Source organism: Callorhinus ursinus, unplaced genomic scaffold (assembly GCF_003265705.2).
Source record: "Callorhinus ursinus isolate GAN/ISIS: 27379988/994484 unplaced genomic scaffold, GSC_fseal_2.0 scaffold2, whole genome shotgun sequence".
Lineage (NCBI taxonomy): Eukaryota > Metazoa > Chordata > Mammalia > Carnivora > Otariidae > Callorhinus > Callorhinus ursinus.
This window is the reverse complement of record NW_027397064.1, coordinates 1,347,119-1,364,837: the sequence shown is the minus strand read 5'-3', so window position 1 is coordinate 1,364,837 and position 17,719 is coordinate 1,347,119. Positions and strand designations below refer to the sequence as shown.

General features: G+C 58.4%; 1 protein-coding gene across 3 annotated transcripts in view; it reads right to left on the bottom strand.

Moving 5' to 3' along the window:
* PER2 (period circadian regulator 2) overlaps positions 1 to 17,719 on the bottom strand; it is a 39,538-nt gene that overhangs the window by 4,415 nt on the left and 17,404 nt on the right. For all 3 annotated transcript variants that reach the window (XM_073905864.1, XM_025888789.2, XM_073876496.1), the window contains 14 exons: positions 16,924 to 17,066; positions 15,267 to 15,345; positions 12,620 to 12,726; positions 11,916 to 12,069; positions 11,536 to 11,644; positions 10,693 to 10,818; positions 10,191 to 10,272; positions 8,816 to 8,975; positions 8,603 to 8,727; positions 7,531 to 7,695; positions 6,492 to 6,731; positions 3,825 to 4,654; positions 2,032 to 2,218; positions 800 to 992 (listed from right to left, as the gene is read on the bottom strand). In XM_073905864.1, coding sequence (XP_073761965.1) covers positions 800 to 992; positions 2,032 to 2,218; positions 3,825 to 4,654; positions 6,492 to 6,731; positions 7,531 to 7,695; positions 8,603 to 8,727; positions 8,816 to 8,975; positions 10,191 to 10,272; positions 10,693 to 10,818; positions 11,536 to 11,644; positions 11,916 to 12,069; positions 12,620 to 12,726; positions 15,267 to 15,345; positions 16,924 to 17,066 — 2,700 coding nt within the window. The remainder of the gene's footprint in view (positions 1 to 799; positions 993 to 2,031; positions 2,219 to 3,824; positions 4,655 to 6,491; positions 6,732 to 7,530; positions 7,696 to 8,602; positions 8,728 to 8,815; positions 8,976 to 10,190; positions 10,273 to 10,692; positions 10,819 to 11,535; positions 11,645 to 11,915; positions 12,070 to 12,619; positions 12,727 to 15,266; positions 15,346 to 16,923; positions 17,067 to 17,719) is intronic.

Genomic DNA, 17,719 nt, shown 5'->3' with positions numbered 1-17,719 from the left:
AAAATAAATTACCCTACTTAAGGCACCTTAATCTCCCTAGCCAATAAACTGTAGTTTTTCTATTAAAATGATAATCCAAGTCACGATCTTGGTTTCATTTTCAATCAGGGGAGCTGGGTACCCACGCTTGGTTCCGCACAGGCTGGTTAACTCCATCAAGGCAGTAGATGGAATAACCGTCCCTGGCCTCCTGCAAACACTGGGCTGGCTTGAAGCTGCTCTGGAGGTGGAGCCCCAGGACCCCCCCCCCCCCCGCACCAGGCCTGGGCCTCAGGGTTCATCCCTCCTTCTTTCCCCGGCTCCCCCACCGTGGGGGCTCTGAGCAGCAGGGACCGTGGCGGTCACTGGAACAGCGTGACACGGAGCCACAGCGGCAGAGGCACAGACCCAGTGGCCACACCACAGAGCAGCTGGTGGCCGGGGCTGCTCACCTCCCTTGGCCTTTGGCTCCTGCATCTCTAGGACAGACACGCCCTATTTCGCCCACAGGGTGAACAGGCAACCAAGCCAAAGGGAAACACTGGCACAAACGCTTCATGAGCACGGAGCGCAGCGTCCCGGGGGGGCTGGCAGGGAGCCCGTCCTCCTCACAGCCTGCAGCAGGTCACTCTGCAGGGCTCCGGGGCACACCGTCCACACAGCAGGGCTCCGCGGGACCACTGAGCCGTCCAGAGTGACCGCTTCTCCGTCCACTGTGCTCCACTCAATCTGAGATGAGGCTCTCAGAGGGAAGTGCCCCTGACTGGGCGGCCTTGCTGCTCAGGGAGCCCCACGTCCCTAGGAGAAGGTGGGTGGTTACCGGGAAGGCATCTGGTAGGTCATCATGACGCTGTCATCTGTGTCGGCCATCAGTAGCCAGACGGGCTCCTGGAGGACATACTTGATGAAGTGCTCACTTTCCTCCATGTCCACCTTCGCTTTTGCTTTGTGGTTATTCTCCGAAGAGTCAACGCTTCCGAAATATTTGCTGGTATGACTTGTGTCACTGCTGCCTTTAAAAAACACAACACGTGGCAAGTGAAAACCTTTCACATGAAATTAAACCTTGTGTAACGGCAGTTTTAGGGAGCTGAACAGTTTTACTTGGTCACGAGTGCCTAGATTGGCGGATTTTCCCTTCTCTTTCCAGGTCTCAAATTATCTGGATAATTCCAGCGAGCACCATGGAGATGATTCTCTCCCGGGTCAGCCCTGAGAAGTCCAGCTGGGGATCCTGCTCCTCTGGGACGCCCAGGGGTGCTCCGTCAGTTAAGCGTCCGACTCTTGACTGGTCAGGTCATGACCTCAGGGTCGTGGGATCGAGCCCCGCATCAGGCTCTGCGCGCTGGGCACGGAGCCTCCTCAAGATTCTCTCTCCTTCTCCCTCTGCCCCACCTCTGTCTCCCCGTAGAAATCATGCTCCCTGCTCCTTGACTAGGCCAGGCCACAGAGAAGCTGGTTCTGTAAGCGGGAGGCAGCTGGCCTGGCACACTCTGCCGGGAGCCTCCCGGGGGGGGGAAGCCCAGAGAACAGGTGAAGGCAGGGCTCTCAGTCGGCCGTCCCGGATCACGCCCGAGGGATCCTCCCTGGTGAAGCGTGCCGTCCACGCCCTAGGTTCACATGAGGGAGCTACCTCAGCAAGGGGGACACTGGTGGCCCTCCTTGCAGGCCCAGAGAGCCCAAGGGAGGGTCCAAGATGGTCCCAAAGGGCCGGCGGGGTGGAGACCCACGAGGACAGCAATGTCCGTAGCAAACGGGTGGAGGGAATGCGGACCGGCAGGGCGGGCGCAGGAGGAAGAAGCCCTCACCTGCTGGTCCCCACTGCAGCAGGCTCTGGGAGCCACTTGGAGCACCAGCTGGACGCCCGTGGAGACCTGGTCTGCACGGGATACTGGGCCCTGAGCACACACAGGCCTGTGGCCTGGGGTGCAGGGAAACCTGGGGATGCCCAGGGACATTAGGGGACCATCGTGACCAAACAAACGTGAAATCCAGCAACTGAAACGTGCCCACGCTCACAGGATTCGGGTGCTCCCAGCGCCACCAACATACCTGTCCCACTTCTGGATGTATCGCAGCCCAGCGAGGCTGAGCCCAGGAAATCAGAGGTTGCCGAGGCTCCACTCCCAGACGGGGCCGACCCTGTGGCTGAGCACAGGTCCTCGTGCAGCAAGAGGTCAAGCAGGCCGCTGGATGTGGAGAGGGCATCGCTGTTCCGGGCATCTGTGGGTTCCTCACGCTTTGGGAACAGGGAGAAGACAGCACAGTCAGGGCTCTGCATACAGAGTGGGGCTTGGCCCACAGTCAGGTCTCAGTGCACAGAGAGAGGCTCTGCGCACAGTCAGGGCTTGGTGCACAGAGCGGGGCTCAGTGCACAGAGAGAGGTTCTGCACACAGTCAGGGCTCAGTGCACAGAGAGAGGCTCTGCGCACAGTCAGGGCTCAGTGCACAGAGAGAGGCTCTGCGCACAGTCAGGGCTCAGTGCACAGAGAGCGGCTCTGCGCACACTCAGGGCTCAGTGCACAGAGAGAGGCTCTGCGCACAGTCAGGGCTCAGTGCACAGAGAGAGGTTCTGCGCACAGTCAGGGCTCAGTGCACAGAGAGAGGCTCTGCGCACACTCAGGGCTCAGTGCACAGAGAGAGGCTCTGCGCACAGTCAGGGCTCGGTGCACAGAGTGGGGGTCAGCGCATAGTCAGGGTTCTGCGTACAGAGAGGGGCTTGGTGCACAGAGGGAGGCTCAGCGCACAGGATGGGGTGCGGTGCACAGAGCAGGGCTGGGGGGAGCCGCACAGCGCTGTCCGCACAGGGCCGCTCAGGGACAGAGCCAAGTGTGGTCCTCCTTAGGTCACTGGCCCTCCCTTCAGGTGCCAATGAAGAAGGCCAAATGAACACATCCCGCGGTTACTGGGACTACAGCCACTAACACCCTTGCTAGTGGTGTGTAAGTGTCATCTAATAACTGATTTTAGGACAATCTAATAACTAACTTTGGGACAGTCACACCAAAGTCAGTGGGTCTTGGATCCCTGAAAGAAAAGCCTTCGTCCTGTTCCTGCACCCCAGCAGACAGGGAAGCAGGGAAGTGCGTCAGCAGCACCCCAGCGGCCGCTGCCCCCGGTGGGGTGGGGGTGGGGGGCTCTGGCTTCCCAGTGGGGTCAGCCTTGGTCTGGCGGCATCCTGACCCCCCAACCCTCAGAACCAGAACTGTAGGCCCAGGACCCCAGACACAGGAGTCGGGGGGGCCCGGGGCACACGGAGGGTGTTCATCTGCGACCACGAGGTTGCGTTTCCCATCCCGGGAGCAAGGGCAGGGAGCGCCAACACACCTCAGCGCCATCACCACACACAAGTGGTTCATCGGAAGCACAATCAGTTTCCTGAACTGAACGAGAACTGCACACGAGTGTCCCATAGGACTTGGGAGGAGGGGCGCGGATGGCCTGGTTTCAGAGCTCTGTCCTCCCCTCCACCCAGGGGGCCCCCGCTGCCCTCCAAGGGGCCTGCGTTCTGGCATTTAAGCTGACTCTGCTTATCCTTGGAGCTTCAGGTAAAATGTCGGAGCTCACAATGAGTCACGAAGTTGCGTGGGGGCATCTGGACCCCTGTATTCACCGTCAGACAATCTAGCCAGCTTCCTTCATCTGGATCCCTAAATAATAAAAAGCTCCCACAGGCCTACTCTGACGGGGTTGCTGAACTGGAAGACATTCACGTCCAGCCCGTGTATTTACGTCGCGACCAGAACCGTCTGGCAGGAGCCGCAAGCGTCTAAGCACCCGCACGAGAGAGAAGAGCGCGTTTGCCCTGCTGCCTCCTTTAGAGAAGGAACGGCAGGAATGCTTACGATTGGTGAGGCCTTCGGCTGCCGGTCCCAGGAGGCGGCAGGTCTGCAGTCAGGCCCCGCACACGCCGTCCCTGAGGCCCCTGGTGCTCCTGCGGCCGCGGCGCTGCCCTCAGGGGCCTCCTCCAGCTGCAGCAGGTTGAGCTGCAGAGGTGAGCTGCCCCGGGACTGGAAGAGCGGAGGAGAGGCTCTGCCCAGGGGCCCAGAGGCGGCCGGCGGGGAGGCCGGGGTGGCTGCGCGGGACGCTGCCGGCCCACGCTCCACCTGAGGCCACGTGCATGGCACTTTGGGGGATGAGGTCCGACCAGGGAGCTCGGGCCGTGAGGCAGGGATCACCTCGGACAGAGAGTCAGCCTGGCCTGGGAAGAAGGCCTGGGGCAGGCTGTGGGTCACCGAAGGGAAGGAGTGGTTGGGTAACACCAACGCCATGACTGGGGCCAAGGGGACAGCGAACGGCGGGTGCTGGACGGCAAACTCGTGCTGGGCATCCATGGGCGCGGCGGGCACTGCGAAGCTGGCCTGGGAGGCCAGGGGAGCCGCCACCACTGTCCCTGGTGTGGGCAGGATTCCTGGGGCTGGAAACACGGGCAGGGAGTAGGCAGGCACCGGGGCGGGGCCGGGCGTCCTGGGGCAGCTGCACTGGGATGTGTCCGACGGTGACCAGGCTGTGGCGTTCAGGCCCATCAGTGGGGGCCGGTGGGGCGCAGGCCCCCCAGACCCAGTGCTCTCGGAGGAATCTCGAGGCTTGGCCCGTTTGGACTTCAGTTTTCTGTTCTTCCCGGTTCTTTTCCAAGATGAATCTATTCCAGAGGTATTTCTTAGTCCCGGCACGGCTAAAATAATGGGAAAACACCAGGGTTAAGATAATGAACACTTAACGTGACTCCTGCTGCGTCAGTTTTCAGACTCGTAGGCTCCCGGAAACCCAAGGACACCTCCAAGTTCGGCAGTCCTGTGTTTCCAAACGTCAGCCTGTGGCCACTAGGACCACCGTCAGGTGCTCCCTGGCCCTCGGTGAAGTGAGAACAGTCAGGGCAAAATGTTCATGAAACCAGACCCAGCCAATTTTAGAGATTGCCATTAATTGCAAAATCATGTGCCCTGTTTTCTTGTGTTAAAATATCCTTTTTCTTACAAAATAATCGTGATGGAACGTGGTATTTAAAAGGTTTCATTCGTCCAAAAAGTAAAAAGGCTGGTAAGTCTCCGCTGTTCCCCAACACTGGTTTGTGAAATCTGAAGGGTTAGACCCCTGATCTCATCTAACCCTATTTTTGAATTTTAAGGGCTTCGTCACTACTGTTCCTTAAAGCGAGACGTTTCCTGCTTTGCCTGTCAGATGAAGCCTGGACTCCAGCCTGAGTGGAGGTCAGAGGGTGGAAGGAGCACATGCTCTTGGAGCCACCTTCCTTCTCTCTGGTGACCAGTCCTTCTTGACAAGGCTGGAGGTCTCCACAGGTAGCAGAAGGGACTCTGGGCTTGTCACCACACCTCCCCTGGGCCTGGGCCAGCATGAGCAGTACTTTGGGCTGGGGGGTCATGCCACACCTGGGATGGGTCCCAGGAACCTCAGTCTCTCCTCTCATGTCACACAGGGTAACTCGGGGCTTCTGCAGCAGGTACGTGGGGACACCTGTCAGCTGTGCCAAGGGGTGCTCCTTACCTTTGCTCCATGCTGAAGACAAATGGGCCAGTCCAAGGCAAAGTGCTAAGTGGGCAGAGGCCTTGTGATTCGGACTCTGGTATTCTTTCTATAGGAAACCTGTCCCCTAGCGGGACTAGTGGCTGAAGCACTGGGCTCCTGGGACAGCACATCAGGGTCTAGACAGGGCTGCAGTGGACAGCTGCAGAGTCTGTGCACTGCAAAATCTGCTGGGCCAAAGGGGCAAGAGGGGGCTGGGGCTCTGCACTAAGCCAGGCCCACAGGGTGGGTCTGCCCAGGGTAGGAGGTGACAACTTTTCCTAATTTCCAAAGAGATTCTCTGTGGCCTGGCGGGTCACCCTAAGTCTGGGGAAGGAGGAGAAAAGGAAAAGACTAGAAAAGACATAATCCTTGACAGCATCAGTCTCTTTCACTTCTTATGTATTCACTTCGTGGTGTATCTGCCTACAGATGCAGGAGAAGCTGGGTCCTTGTGGTGCCTGTGTCTCCTGGGCTCACTAACTCTGATCCCTGTGTCTGGCCTGGGGAGCCCTGGGAAGAGGTGGCGTCTCTGGTCAGACCTGCCCCGTCTATTTTTTTTCACCCCGTGCCCTTTGAGCACCTGCTGGCTCTCTGCCTGTAACACTACCAGGGTCTGTCCTTTCGCCCTGGGGCCGCCTGGCAGGAGGGCATGTCTCCTGGGGAGAAGGAGTAAGTCCTCAGGAGTCTGACGCCACATGCCCCGTCAGGACCGTGGGCAGGTAGGGTCCCCTGCCCCTCGCGGTCACCCAGTGAGAACCGTCTCACGTGGCGGCACTGCGTTCCGCGGGGGCCAGCCTGGGACCGTCGCTGCTCTTGATAGCACTGTTCCCCCGGGGACATGAGAGGACACCTGTTTCTACTGGAACAGACTGCACCACTGCTAAGTTCCAGCCTGTATCTAACTGGGGACATTTCACACATCCACAGGAGCACTGGACTCCGTTCCACCAAGAAGACCGTTTCTAAAATTGGGTTTCGCCACTTACTTCTCTCACTCAGCTGCCCCCTGGACTTCTCCTGTAAGTAATAATGGCACCGAGACTGGAAGACATTGAGTTTCCGCATCTCCTTGAACTTGAGCAGGAAGCTCTGCTCCTCCTTCTGGGTGTGGGCGGCCAGCACTTCCTTGGTGAGGCCCAGTGTCCTGAGGGGCTCCTTCTCCAGGCCCAGGATGCACGGCCAGCCGGCCGGAGACTCGGGCCCGCTCACAGCGTCTTCCACCAGCTCTGGAACAGAAGATGGGCCCCGGGGTTTAAAACAACGGAAAACCCACACCACGTCTCTGAAGAAGGTAGCCCCTCGAACACACGTGAGATGCTTCGTGCTGCCGCAGCTCGGGGCTGTAATCCGTGCGCATTCAGGTAGCCCTTTGAGAAAGTTAACAATCAAGGGCACAACACAAGGACAGAAAGCCCCACGGCCTGGGCGGCTCCAGGGTCAATCATGGAAGCAAACTGAAATGTGGGGTATCTGGGGTTTCAGCCCAACATTGAAGATGCTGCTCCTGGGCTGTCCTTAGCTTTGAGAGCACGACACACTAAGCTGGCGCAGGGCCCCTGTCCTGGTTCAGGACCCACTGACTCTCTTCCGTGTACTTTCCCCTCACCTTCCCTCTCTTCTCAGCAAAGAACAAACCTGGGTTTCAATCCACTCGTGGGTGTTGTGAAGAACAAGGTAACTCAGGGATGGCACCCTTGGCTGCCCTGCAGGTACGACCTGTCCTGGCTCTTGTCCTCAAACGGGAGGGAGTGGGGACCCTCAGCCCCAAGGAAGGCGGATGCCTAAGACCCCCACTCAGTCGCCGACGCCTAGGACCCCAGCTCAGTCGCCGGGAGGCCTGGTTCAGCACCACCAGGGCTCCTACCCCATTTATGCCCAAGCAGACAACTGCCACCAGGTGGCGCCAGAGCGCGGCGGGAAAGGAGATGGGTGCCGCTGCGCCCCGCCCTGCTTCTGCGCCCGATTTCTAATATTCATCGTTAAAACCAGGCTGCTCCCGACATTGTCTGAGAACAGCGGGCATACCGAGCTCAGGCTGTGGCTTCTTGTCGCCCACGTGGACAATGGTGCTGCTGTAGCTGCACAGGCTGGTGAGGGACGCCACGCTCTCCGCCTTGCCGGGCAGCACCAGTGGCGGCAGGGGCGCGCTAAGCTCCGCATGGCCGTTCACCCTGGAGGGCGACGCTGTCTCTTTATAGGAGAAAACGGACACAAACACAGAAATGCAGTAAAAGCAAACCGCTCGGATAAGAAACACCGCTGTCTGCACGGTGCGCCCATACCCAGGGGACCCGCACAGCCTGCACCCCCCGGGGTGTGCGACGGCCCCAGGTGTTTATTCACAGGGTGAAGACGGAGAAGAGGGAGGTCTGAAATAGACACAAGCAGAGTCTCCCAGCCTGCGTCCTCCAAGAGGAGCTGGGCGGCTGCACAGCTGCAGGTACCCGGGGTCAGCCGCCTCTGACTGGGGCCCGGAGCCCTTCGGCAGGCCTGTGGACAGAGGCCACGCAGGCAGCCGGGAGCCCACCCTCTGCTGGGAGCTGGCCAGTGGCTGGCGCTCTCTCCCCAGGGGCTACGGCAGGGACTGTCCACCACAGTGTCACTGCCCAACCCTAGTGCTCTGTCAACAATGGGATACCCGGTTTCCGAGCCTGCTAATGACCACCGGCAACACTCACAACGCTGGAGGGGCCCAAGATGTAAGCTGACTCGGGGGGTGTACTAACATTCAGAGGCCCATGCTCCTCCGAGAGACCATGGAGACAAGACTGCCCAAGAATGACAATGTGAGATGCCCCCAGGCCTCCAGCAACCCCAGCAGGATCCTAGTGTCAAAGTCCCAAATCCCCTTTACCTCTAGCTTGTAAGAAGATTGCTAACTTTTGAGCTACTTTGGTCATTTAAAAACAGCCTACACGCACATACTGTGTCCTTAACGACTGAGCCACCCAGGCGCCCGCACATACTGTGTCCTTGAAGCTGCTCAGACTTCCTATGGGAGGGAGCAGGGGGCTCCGGGCCTTTGATGACACCTGACCCCACAGCGGAGGACCCGCGTTATCGCACGCACGCCGCACAGCTCAAAGCAACAAGACACCTGTGGAATGCAGCCCGGGGCTGGCCACTGCCTGTCGCTTATCGCTGGCCTTCTGTGTCGCCACGCTCACCGGGAACTCACACTTCCTCTTGAGGGTGACCGCCTCACTGCAGCTCTCCAGGTACCTGCGCGGAGGGTCGGAGAGGGCTTCATGGAACACGGGGGCCCCGAGAGGGCGTGAACGAGCCAGGCGGGGGCCAGAAGTGCCCGCACCTGATGACGCTGTCCAGGCAGCTGATCTGCTGGTAGGACCCAGCGGGCGGGTTCCTGCAGCCCAGCTCCTCGGGAGAGCCGCCCGTGGGCAGGCTGGTGCCCGAGCTGTGCTGTTCCATGGGGACAGCTTTCATCTGAGCAGAGGAACCACTTGGCATTTCTGAAAGAAGGACAAAATAGTTCTTTCAGTTAACACCTGTTTCCCCCAAAGAGGACTCTCTATTCAGAAAGCATTTTAGTTCTACCTAAACATCAGGCTGTGATTCTTAGACACGGAAACCCAGCGCCAGCTGGCTCTTCAGGCAGCCCTGCTGGGGCGAGCGCCCCTGTGCTGCCCCCAGAGGGAAGCCAGAGGGCGCTGTCACCAGGGCGGGGGCCTGCTTCCCCCGGGGGCTGTCCCCAGGGTCAGGGACTCAGCCCCAGAAAAGGCCAGTTCTTACTGAACTCCTGAAACGTTCGGGGCCAGTAAGAGGGCAGATGCTTTACGGTTGATGGATATTCCGTGTCTCGGGGAGGAGAGGACCACTGGAAATGTGCACCGGCGGTACTAACAATCATGTGTTTCCGGGACAGCCTGCCGTGGGCGCTTCTCTGCCCGCCCTCTGCACACGCACTGCGTGCTATCCCCCAAGGGGCCCTCGGGGGCAGAGCTGTGTCCTGCTCCCCAGTGTGTCCCCAAAACCCACACAGACTGCAGCATGCAGCGTGGCCACTGGGGGCAAAGTGCACCCCCACATGTCCCGAAGGCCAAAATTCCTGGTGAAGAAGAGGCTTGGGGCAGCCACCGGAGGCTTCCCGGAGGAGGTAAGCCCTGAGCGCAAGGGGTGAGCCAGAGCGCACCAGGGGGAGAGGTCGCAGTGAGCCCGGGCATGAGGGTGGCAAGTCACAATGTTGGGAAGCAGGCTCAGGTGGTGGGGGGTTGCGGACCGCCCCCTGTGCCTTTGGCTCCCCAGGAGAGGGGGGCCCATGAGCAAAGCTGGTGCTATCCACCTGAGACACTTCATTCACGTGTATGAACGTTGTGGGTTGGCTGGGCAGCCCCCCGAGGTAAGCGTGTGCACGTGCTCACAAGAGTGTAAGCACCAACCCTCCGGCCACTACGCAGAGCAAGAACAGGGGCCGTGGGGGCAGGCAGGCATGTCTTGGCCACACCTCAACAGGTGTAGAGGGCGCCAGATGCGCGCCCGGTCAGCGAGACTGACGGACTGAAGGCCCATGCTGCCCCACATTGCCGCAGAGCCGGGCTGCCGAACAAGGGAGGGGATGCAGCGCGCTTCAGAGGCCAATTCCCTGCCATCCAGAGTGAAAGTCAAACCGGGTCCCTCTCGCCATCTCGCCACACTAACATTTTCTTACGGAAACGGAAAGTTTTTACCTGCTGCAGATTTTTCCTTTTGTTCTCCAGATTCCCCGGGATGACTTTTGTTTTTGACATTGCCACCATTTTTACAAATTTCCTTGAGGAGAAACAAAGGGACACGTTATTCCCTCTAGGCGGCCCTGCAGTGGTTCAGCCTGTCCCCGCAGTGAGGACAGCGGAGAGCCGCAGAAATCCCCACAACACAGAAGCAAGCTCCGAAGGAGAAATCGGAGCGAGGCAGGGCTGGAGAAAATGCGTCTGGACATGTCAAGAACGCAGAGCGACGTGGAAGGTAACGATTTTGTGACGTCTTCACCCTGGCTTGACTGCCTGCTTTACGTCATCTTCACCCAAACTGTAGCCACAGCTTTTGGCTGCTGCCCCCTTGGAGAGTAGAGGGTAAGGCCCGAGTGAGCAGGGTTCCGAGAGCGGGCGGCTGGGGCTCTACGGGCTCTGTGGCTCCCGGGCGTCCCCGTCTCCCCGGGACAGGGACAGACGGGGGCGGAAGGTGACTTACGGTCCTCCTCCGGCAGGAGTCCTCATGACCGTTGCTGTCGCTGGAGGAGGTCTGGCTCATGAGGTGCTCATGGGACCCGTTGCTGCCCAGGCTCCCGTAGCCACTGGAGCCACTGTGGGGGACGGGCTGGGAGACAGCAGACAGGGAGGGTTGGATGCGGCTGGTGCTGCGGGGTTAGTGCAACACACCCATCTCGCAGAGAGGCTGCCCCCTGCCTGGCAAGGACAAGGTGGGGCTGGGCTGGCACCAGGGTCAGGCTGTGGGGCACGCCCCGGTCCCAGTCACGGGAGACCCCCTGCGAGAGGATTCATTCAACGCTCTCCCTCAGCTCACACGGCGTGGCCAGTCCGGGGTCTATCCAGGGGTTTTAGAAACACAAAAGGCGCACTGTGGTTTTGCTGCAGTCTAAGGAGGAGGAGCAGAGCTGCCCAGCCGGGGGGACTGGTGCTCACGCTAAGTCTGCTTGAATGCTGCATCCCCAGGAACAGGAAGAAAGTATCCTCACGCCCCCCAGGTCCTGGCACAGTGACCCCCTCCCACCCAGCGCACCTGTGGGGGCCACGAGTGGGCTGGAAGCAGGGCCTCGGGGGTGGACTCGGGGGCTGGGTGTGGCTTTCAGTCACTTGCTCAGGACTACAATTCAGACACAGGCACCCCAAATATGCAAGGGGGGCACTGCCCCCAACTGTGCAAGCCGCAGGTGTGCCCGACTGTCCGGGCCCAGGCCACGGGCACCAGGGGTGCGGAGTGGAGCTGGACGGAGCTGGCCCCCCCGGCTCTCTGGGCAGCTCCGGGCCACTTACATGAGGGGGGGCAGGGGGCGTGTAGACAGTGTATACCCACCTGTAGCAGCAGCCGGTGGATCTGCTCCGTGAGCCCCTGAATGCTGGGGTGCAGGTCCTTCTCCTCCACAGGCGACTGAGCCGAGAACACGTCCTCATTCAAAGGGCCCCTGCGTGGTTTTAACTGGTCTGTTAGTTGGGCCCCATGCTGCACAGCCTGGCCAGGCTTGCCTCCTCCCTGCAGACCCCTGGGCTGCTACCTGCCCACTCACTATCTCCTCCCTTCCCCTCACTGCTCTGCTGCATGAGGTCCCTCCCACCTGGGGGTACAGGTATGCGGCATGAGCTGGCTTGGGTCCGGGTCACCCTGTCCTGCTCCATGCCACCTGCTGGTGGGGAAGCAAGGGTCCCCGAGCTGTGCCGGGCACTGGGAGCACTCACACCCTGACTCTGTGTCTGCCGATGATGAAGGAGATCTTTCTGCTCCACGGGTTGATGAAGCTGGACCAGCTGGTGTCCAGAGTGACGTACTCGCCATTCCGTGCACGGAACCGAATAGGAGAATAGTTGAAAGGCTGCCCGCCGGACTGCACAACTGCGAGAGTGGGAGCCACGTGGGCATGAGCACAAGTGGCTGGTGCTCTTGGCAAGAGGAGAGCCGAGGTGCACTCCATTCTGGAATCAGCTCAGAACTTTCAGAGATGCCAACCTCCCCAACACTATGGCTTTCAACCCCCTGCTTTGCTTTAAATTGCAACAGTGGGCTGTTTCCAGAAGTGCCACCACATATTTCAGGACACACATCTCTGTTAGCCTTGACTGGTCTTCTCCAGGGGATGCTCAGTGTCCCCTGTGTCTGCGAGGCCTGGGCTTGGTGGGGACATGGGTCATCCACTCCCCTGGCCTGGTCAGCACCTCGGCTGCCACAGCTGAACCCCTCCCCACCTGCCAGGGAAGCCAACAGTAAAAGCAGGGTGCCAAAGATTCAGGTCCCACAAAGGGACCCACAGGAGATGACTACTCTTGACTGATGGAGCTAGGGCTCAGGCACAGAGCCAGGGCACCCATCCCCACATGCTGGTAACCGATTTGACCTGTCTACATTGGGTGCTGACCTCAGTATTTACCATGAAAAGGGGACCTACTCTTTTTGTGGATGGTGAGCATCAAAGGCCTGTCACTGGGGTGAAGCTGCACGAGCATGGGGGTCTCGATCAGGTCCTGAGGTAGGTAGCCCAGGAGGGGGACCGCCCTGCAAGGCAAGCACACACACAGGTACTCAGCTGCAGCTCCTGCCCAGCCTCAGCCCCATGGCTGCCCTTCAGGACACACTCCAGAACACTGCCTCCTCCAGGCTGGGCAGCAGACCATCTCCAAGAACCTCTTGCTCATTGGGAAAAAGAGACAGACTCCAAATTCTCCAAAGATCAAGGTTTGGGAATTAGGCTAACAGAACAGTCTTTCAATTAATTAGCAAACGAAAGTCCCCCCATGGGTCTGTGATAGAAAACTAGGCCCTATCAGGCCCGGCCCAGTACAGGCTTGGGGCTTAGCTCCTGAAGGAATAAGTCATGATCATGTTTTTGCTGCTCCTCTTTTCAGATCTTTTCTTTCTTCGTGTTATTTGTAAGTTCGGCCGGATGTGGCTGGCATGGTTTTTTTTTTTTTTTTTTTTTTTTAAGTGTTGCCTGGATTCTGGAAAACTCTGTGTGCCTCCTTTCTAGTTGCAGAGGGTTCCCTTCTCCTATTACTTTGGCCACTGGGTCTAGTCCCGCGGGGTCAATGCAGGCTGGGTGCCTTTGCTCTTCTCCTGCAGCTGCTGGGAGAAGGTTTGGGGGTGAACTTTTGGGTGCCCCTTCTGCCTCTGTGTCAGGTGTCCTCTGCCCACTCAGCCACTGTTCCTCCTCTGAGCTGCGTCTCAGCCTCCCCCTGGTGGCCAGTCTTCCTGCATCTGAACTGATGCTCCCTCAAACTCTTCTGCTCAAGTGCAAGGACATTCTCCAAGTCTCTAGAGCAAAGCTTGCTCGTTCCCAGTAGAATGGAACTTTCTCGTGGGCCCAGTGTTATTATTTGATTTTTTCTTCCTGGTCCAAAATACACTCTCTCCAGGCCCGTGTTTTCCTTTGACAGGACGTACGAAATGTTCTGGGCGCCCTTTCAGGTCCAGGCTTGGCAAGGGTGGGGGGGGAGGAGGGGGAAGAGGGAGAGAGGAAGGGAAGGTGCGGAGGGGAGGGGAGGAGGAAGGGAGGGAGAGGGGAGGAAGGAGTCCTGGCCACCTGCCCAGCTGTCCTGTGCTCCGTGGGCTGGGCCACCAACAGGGCTTCACTAAGGAAGGCGGTGCAGACCGTGGGCCCCACACCACGTGTGCCGGCTCACTAACTCCTGAACACAAGTGACGTCTGTGGTGGCTTGCAGGCAGGCATTCTCAGACTTGTGGAGGAATAAAAAATTACCCTGGGTTTGCTTTAAGAATGCAGCTCCCCTGGGGCGCCTGGGTGGCTCAGTCCTTAAGCATCTGCCTTCAGCTCAGGTCATGGTCCCAGGGTCCTGGGATCGAGCCCCGTGTCGTGCTCCCTGCTCCGTGGGGAGCCTGCTTCTCCCTCTCCCACTCCCCCTGCTTGTGTTCCCTCTCTCGCTCTCTCTCTCCGTCAAATAAATAAATAAAATCTTAAAAAAAAAAAAAAAAAAGGATGCAGCTCCCCGGGCCCACCCTCCAAGACCCTGCTGGAGAGGGCTGGGTGGGGCCCAGGAACCTGCACCTTGAAACCCCATCTCTGGCGGTTCTGCCACAGGTGGTGAGCGGAACACCCCTGAGCAGCCGGAGCAGGAGGCTGATGCTTCCCTGGCTGCCTGGGAGCAACTCTTTCCCAGGAAGCTCCGTGGCCTGTGTCCAGGGTGGGTACCTGGTGGCCCCGGGCCAGGTGTAGGCAGTGGGGTGGACTGGATCCTCGATAGTATCTGTGGAGGCCACCCTGGCCCATCTGAGAAAGGCCAGAGTGCTAGTACGTCTAGGTCCACTTCCAGTGGTTCTTCTGAGGAAAGCTCTTCCCCACCCCTGCCCACAGCCAGCAGCATTTCCTGTTGCATGCTGGGGGAGCTGGGGGAAGGTGCTCCACGGGACTTGGCCCAAAGCCGGCCAACCCAGAATGCTCTCAGGACGGCAGTGCTCCCAACTCCAGCAAGCACCATCTGCACCAGCTAGAGCGCCTTGGGCAGGAGACTGAGCGACGCTCTGGGCAGGAACAAGGTGACCCCCGCCCCCAGCCCTGGGAGCAGTCTGTAGTACACAGGCCGGCAGACACATCTCTGCTGGGATCCTGCCAATGGCGTCTCCAGCTTCAGTCCTAACTGTCCCAAGCACACTGTCCCTGGCTGTACCATCCTTTGCTCATGTGCGATTTTGAAATGGGTTTCAATAGGATAATACAGACAGACTCAATGAGAACAATTACCAGCTCCCCAGAATGCCCCATTTATACAACATTCACATCTCAGGAGATTTTTAGTGCAATTCCAGAATTATTTCATTGCCTACAGTTCAACATTGTTGTGGATTATCACCTAAGTAAAACCAACGCACAGGCTTCACTTTAGCTGCGTAGCTTCAATGTCAAAATCACAAACATTCATGGAGCTTTACTTAATGGCCACCAAGTAACCACTAAGATCATGATGAAACGCTAAGCAGCATGTGACTGAGTCTGCTGAAACGAAGGTTACGGTACTGACTCCAAGACAAGCCCCATGCAAGAGTGGGGGCCGGCGGACGGGCCAGCGCCACAGCGTGCTTACCGTTCGTCCACGTCCTGGAACAGACAATTTGGTGTATGTGTGGTCGTAAAAATTCTCTTTTCAGGAGGAATTCTAGGGGCTGAAAGAATAGAATTTTATACAAGTTTCTGATTCTAAGAAATGCACACTTAGCACAGTTCTATTACAGCTACTAGAAAATACCACGTAGATTCAGATGGATGTGGGCAGTGAAGGAAGAAAATTAACAAGTGGACCCTTTACAACAGAGCCCACTGCACGGGAAGCAGACCCTACGCGCTGGATGACCGCCAGCCAGCCTTCTCAACTTCCTTCTGGGTGGGTTTGGTCTAGAAAGCTGAGAATTGCCACATTCACAGAACTGTGTGGTGATGCATAAGCTTCTCTCAGCAAAATCATGCTGGAAGGCCAACTTCATGATTTTTTTAAGATCCAACGAGAGTGAGCTGAACAAATTGTTTTTAAAAAATGAGTTAAGTATTTAGATTCAAAATTCTCAGCAAATGTCATTGCACTGGGACTTCACAGTTTCTAGGGTGGGCAAAGGTGGTAGAGTAATTTGCATTAAGGAAATCATCTACCCAGAATTTCCCTCAACCACCAAATTCATGGACAAAACACTCAAAATTCCAAAGCTACGTCCTTGAAGGAGACTCAGATCATACTGAGGAGTAACTTGTTGAAATCTAAGTAACCCCTCTAAATCTTTATTGAATATTTGGAAGAGAATATGCTATATGAACGAACTCACCAAAAATTTCCATCAGTTTTAAGAAATGACCTCGTTAACCACTGAGACAAGGTTAGGAATACAATGAAACATGGACAGAACTGGGTCCCTGTGGTTCAGTAGCTACAGATAGTGCCTGCCCTCTGAGAATTCTGAAGTCAGCGTGGTCGAGTTGCCAGGATGAGGAAGGTTCCATGCCAGGTACAGTGGCCGGTACCGCAGGAGGACCATGTCACAGTGCCATTCAGTGGGAGGGGTCGCCAGAAGGACAGAATCAGGGTGGCTGAGCGCCTTGGGGCTCCTTGGGCTTCAGGGAAAGTCCAGATTTGGTGGGGTTTTTGGGAGGGGGTGGCCTGAGAAGCTGGTAGGACCGGGGACGGACACATGGTGGGATGAACCTGCTGGGATGACCGGCTTTCTACACACAGAGGAGGGGAGGAGCGAGCAGGAGCGAAGACTGGGAGTCGGGTGGCCAGCCTGCCGGCGGGAGCCAGTGCGTGTGGAGAGGACGGGGAAAGCAGTGGAAGGTCGATGGGCCGAGGTGGGGCGGGAGGGGCATGGTTTGGGTTCTGAGCAGGTGGGGGTGCCCCTGCACTCTTCCAGGCATGGGGGTGCATGGGGGTGGGAGGGGCTTGGGGACCTGGTGGTGAGGGCCATTCCCACCAACAGATGGGAAGCAGTGGCTGGGGAAGGGGGCAGGGCACCCAGGTCATGGCAACGGGCTGGTCACGGGTGGGAGATGCCAGCAACAGACGCGGGGAGGTGGTTTGGCAGCGGCTGTGGGGAGGGCCAGGTGACAGAGGTCGGTGGGCGTCTAGAGGGAGACGGAGACTCTGGCCGAGGCTGGGGGCTGAGGCCAGGGCTGGCAGCCTTACTGACATGAGGTGTGAAGCAGGGGCGTCACCGAGGGGCCAGATGGAGCCTGTGCCCACCTGGGCGGGCAGTTACCTTCGTAGCCCGAGTGCACTCTCTCGGCCAGCAGCACGCAGCATAGCTGGCCCCCGGCTCCCTGCGGGTCCTGCACCTTGACCAGGTACGGCGTCATGCGGAACGGGCGGTAGTGAATCTCGCTCTCGTGCTTGTTCCCAACACTGCGGAGGAGGGCCCGTCAGAGGTTTGCAACTATGACAGAGGAACTGTCCTTTTTTGCTAGTCACCTCTCCCTCAGTAGTGGCTGTTCCCAAAGCAGTACAGAGGCCTGCGACACAAAGCCAGGCTCCTCGCTCGGGGACCCGGACCAAGCTGGGTGTGCTGGCCTGGGCCTGCGATCCGGGCTTCCGCCCTGGTCACTCAGATCGCCACGGCATTCAGGGCAGACCAAAGAGTGAACAGCCTTGGGCAGTGGGAGGTCTTCCAGGAGCCCTTCTCTAGAGCATTTCAATCGGGAAAAGGACATTGCTTCACCGGTGAGGCCCCAGCTTCTGAGAGCGCCAGGACCTGGCCAGGGGTCACTCCTGACCCTGCAGCTGGACGCTCAGTCACCTTGTTTCGGGCAAAAAGCCCGCTGCTGGGGAAGCTGTGGGCTCTCCCTGGGAAAATGCACACTTGAACAAAGCTGCATGTGCCTTTTGGGTCCTCCCTGGGGGAGATGCCTTCCCAGGGAGTGGCCCTCGGGCAGCTTCCTGGGTGACAGACACCAAGTCTAGGCTCCCCAGGCTCTTCTTGAGGAGCAGTGAAATCACCCCACTGCTGACCAGGCTGTCTTAAGGCCTTGTGCACATTTTAAATCAGCTTATGGAAATGG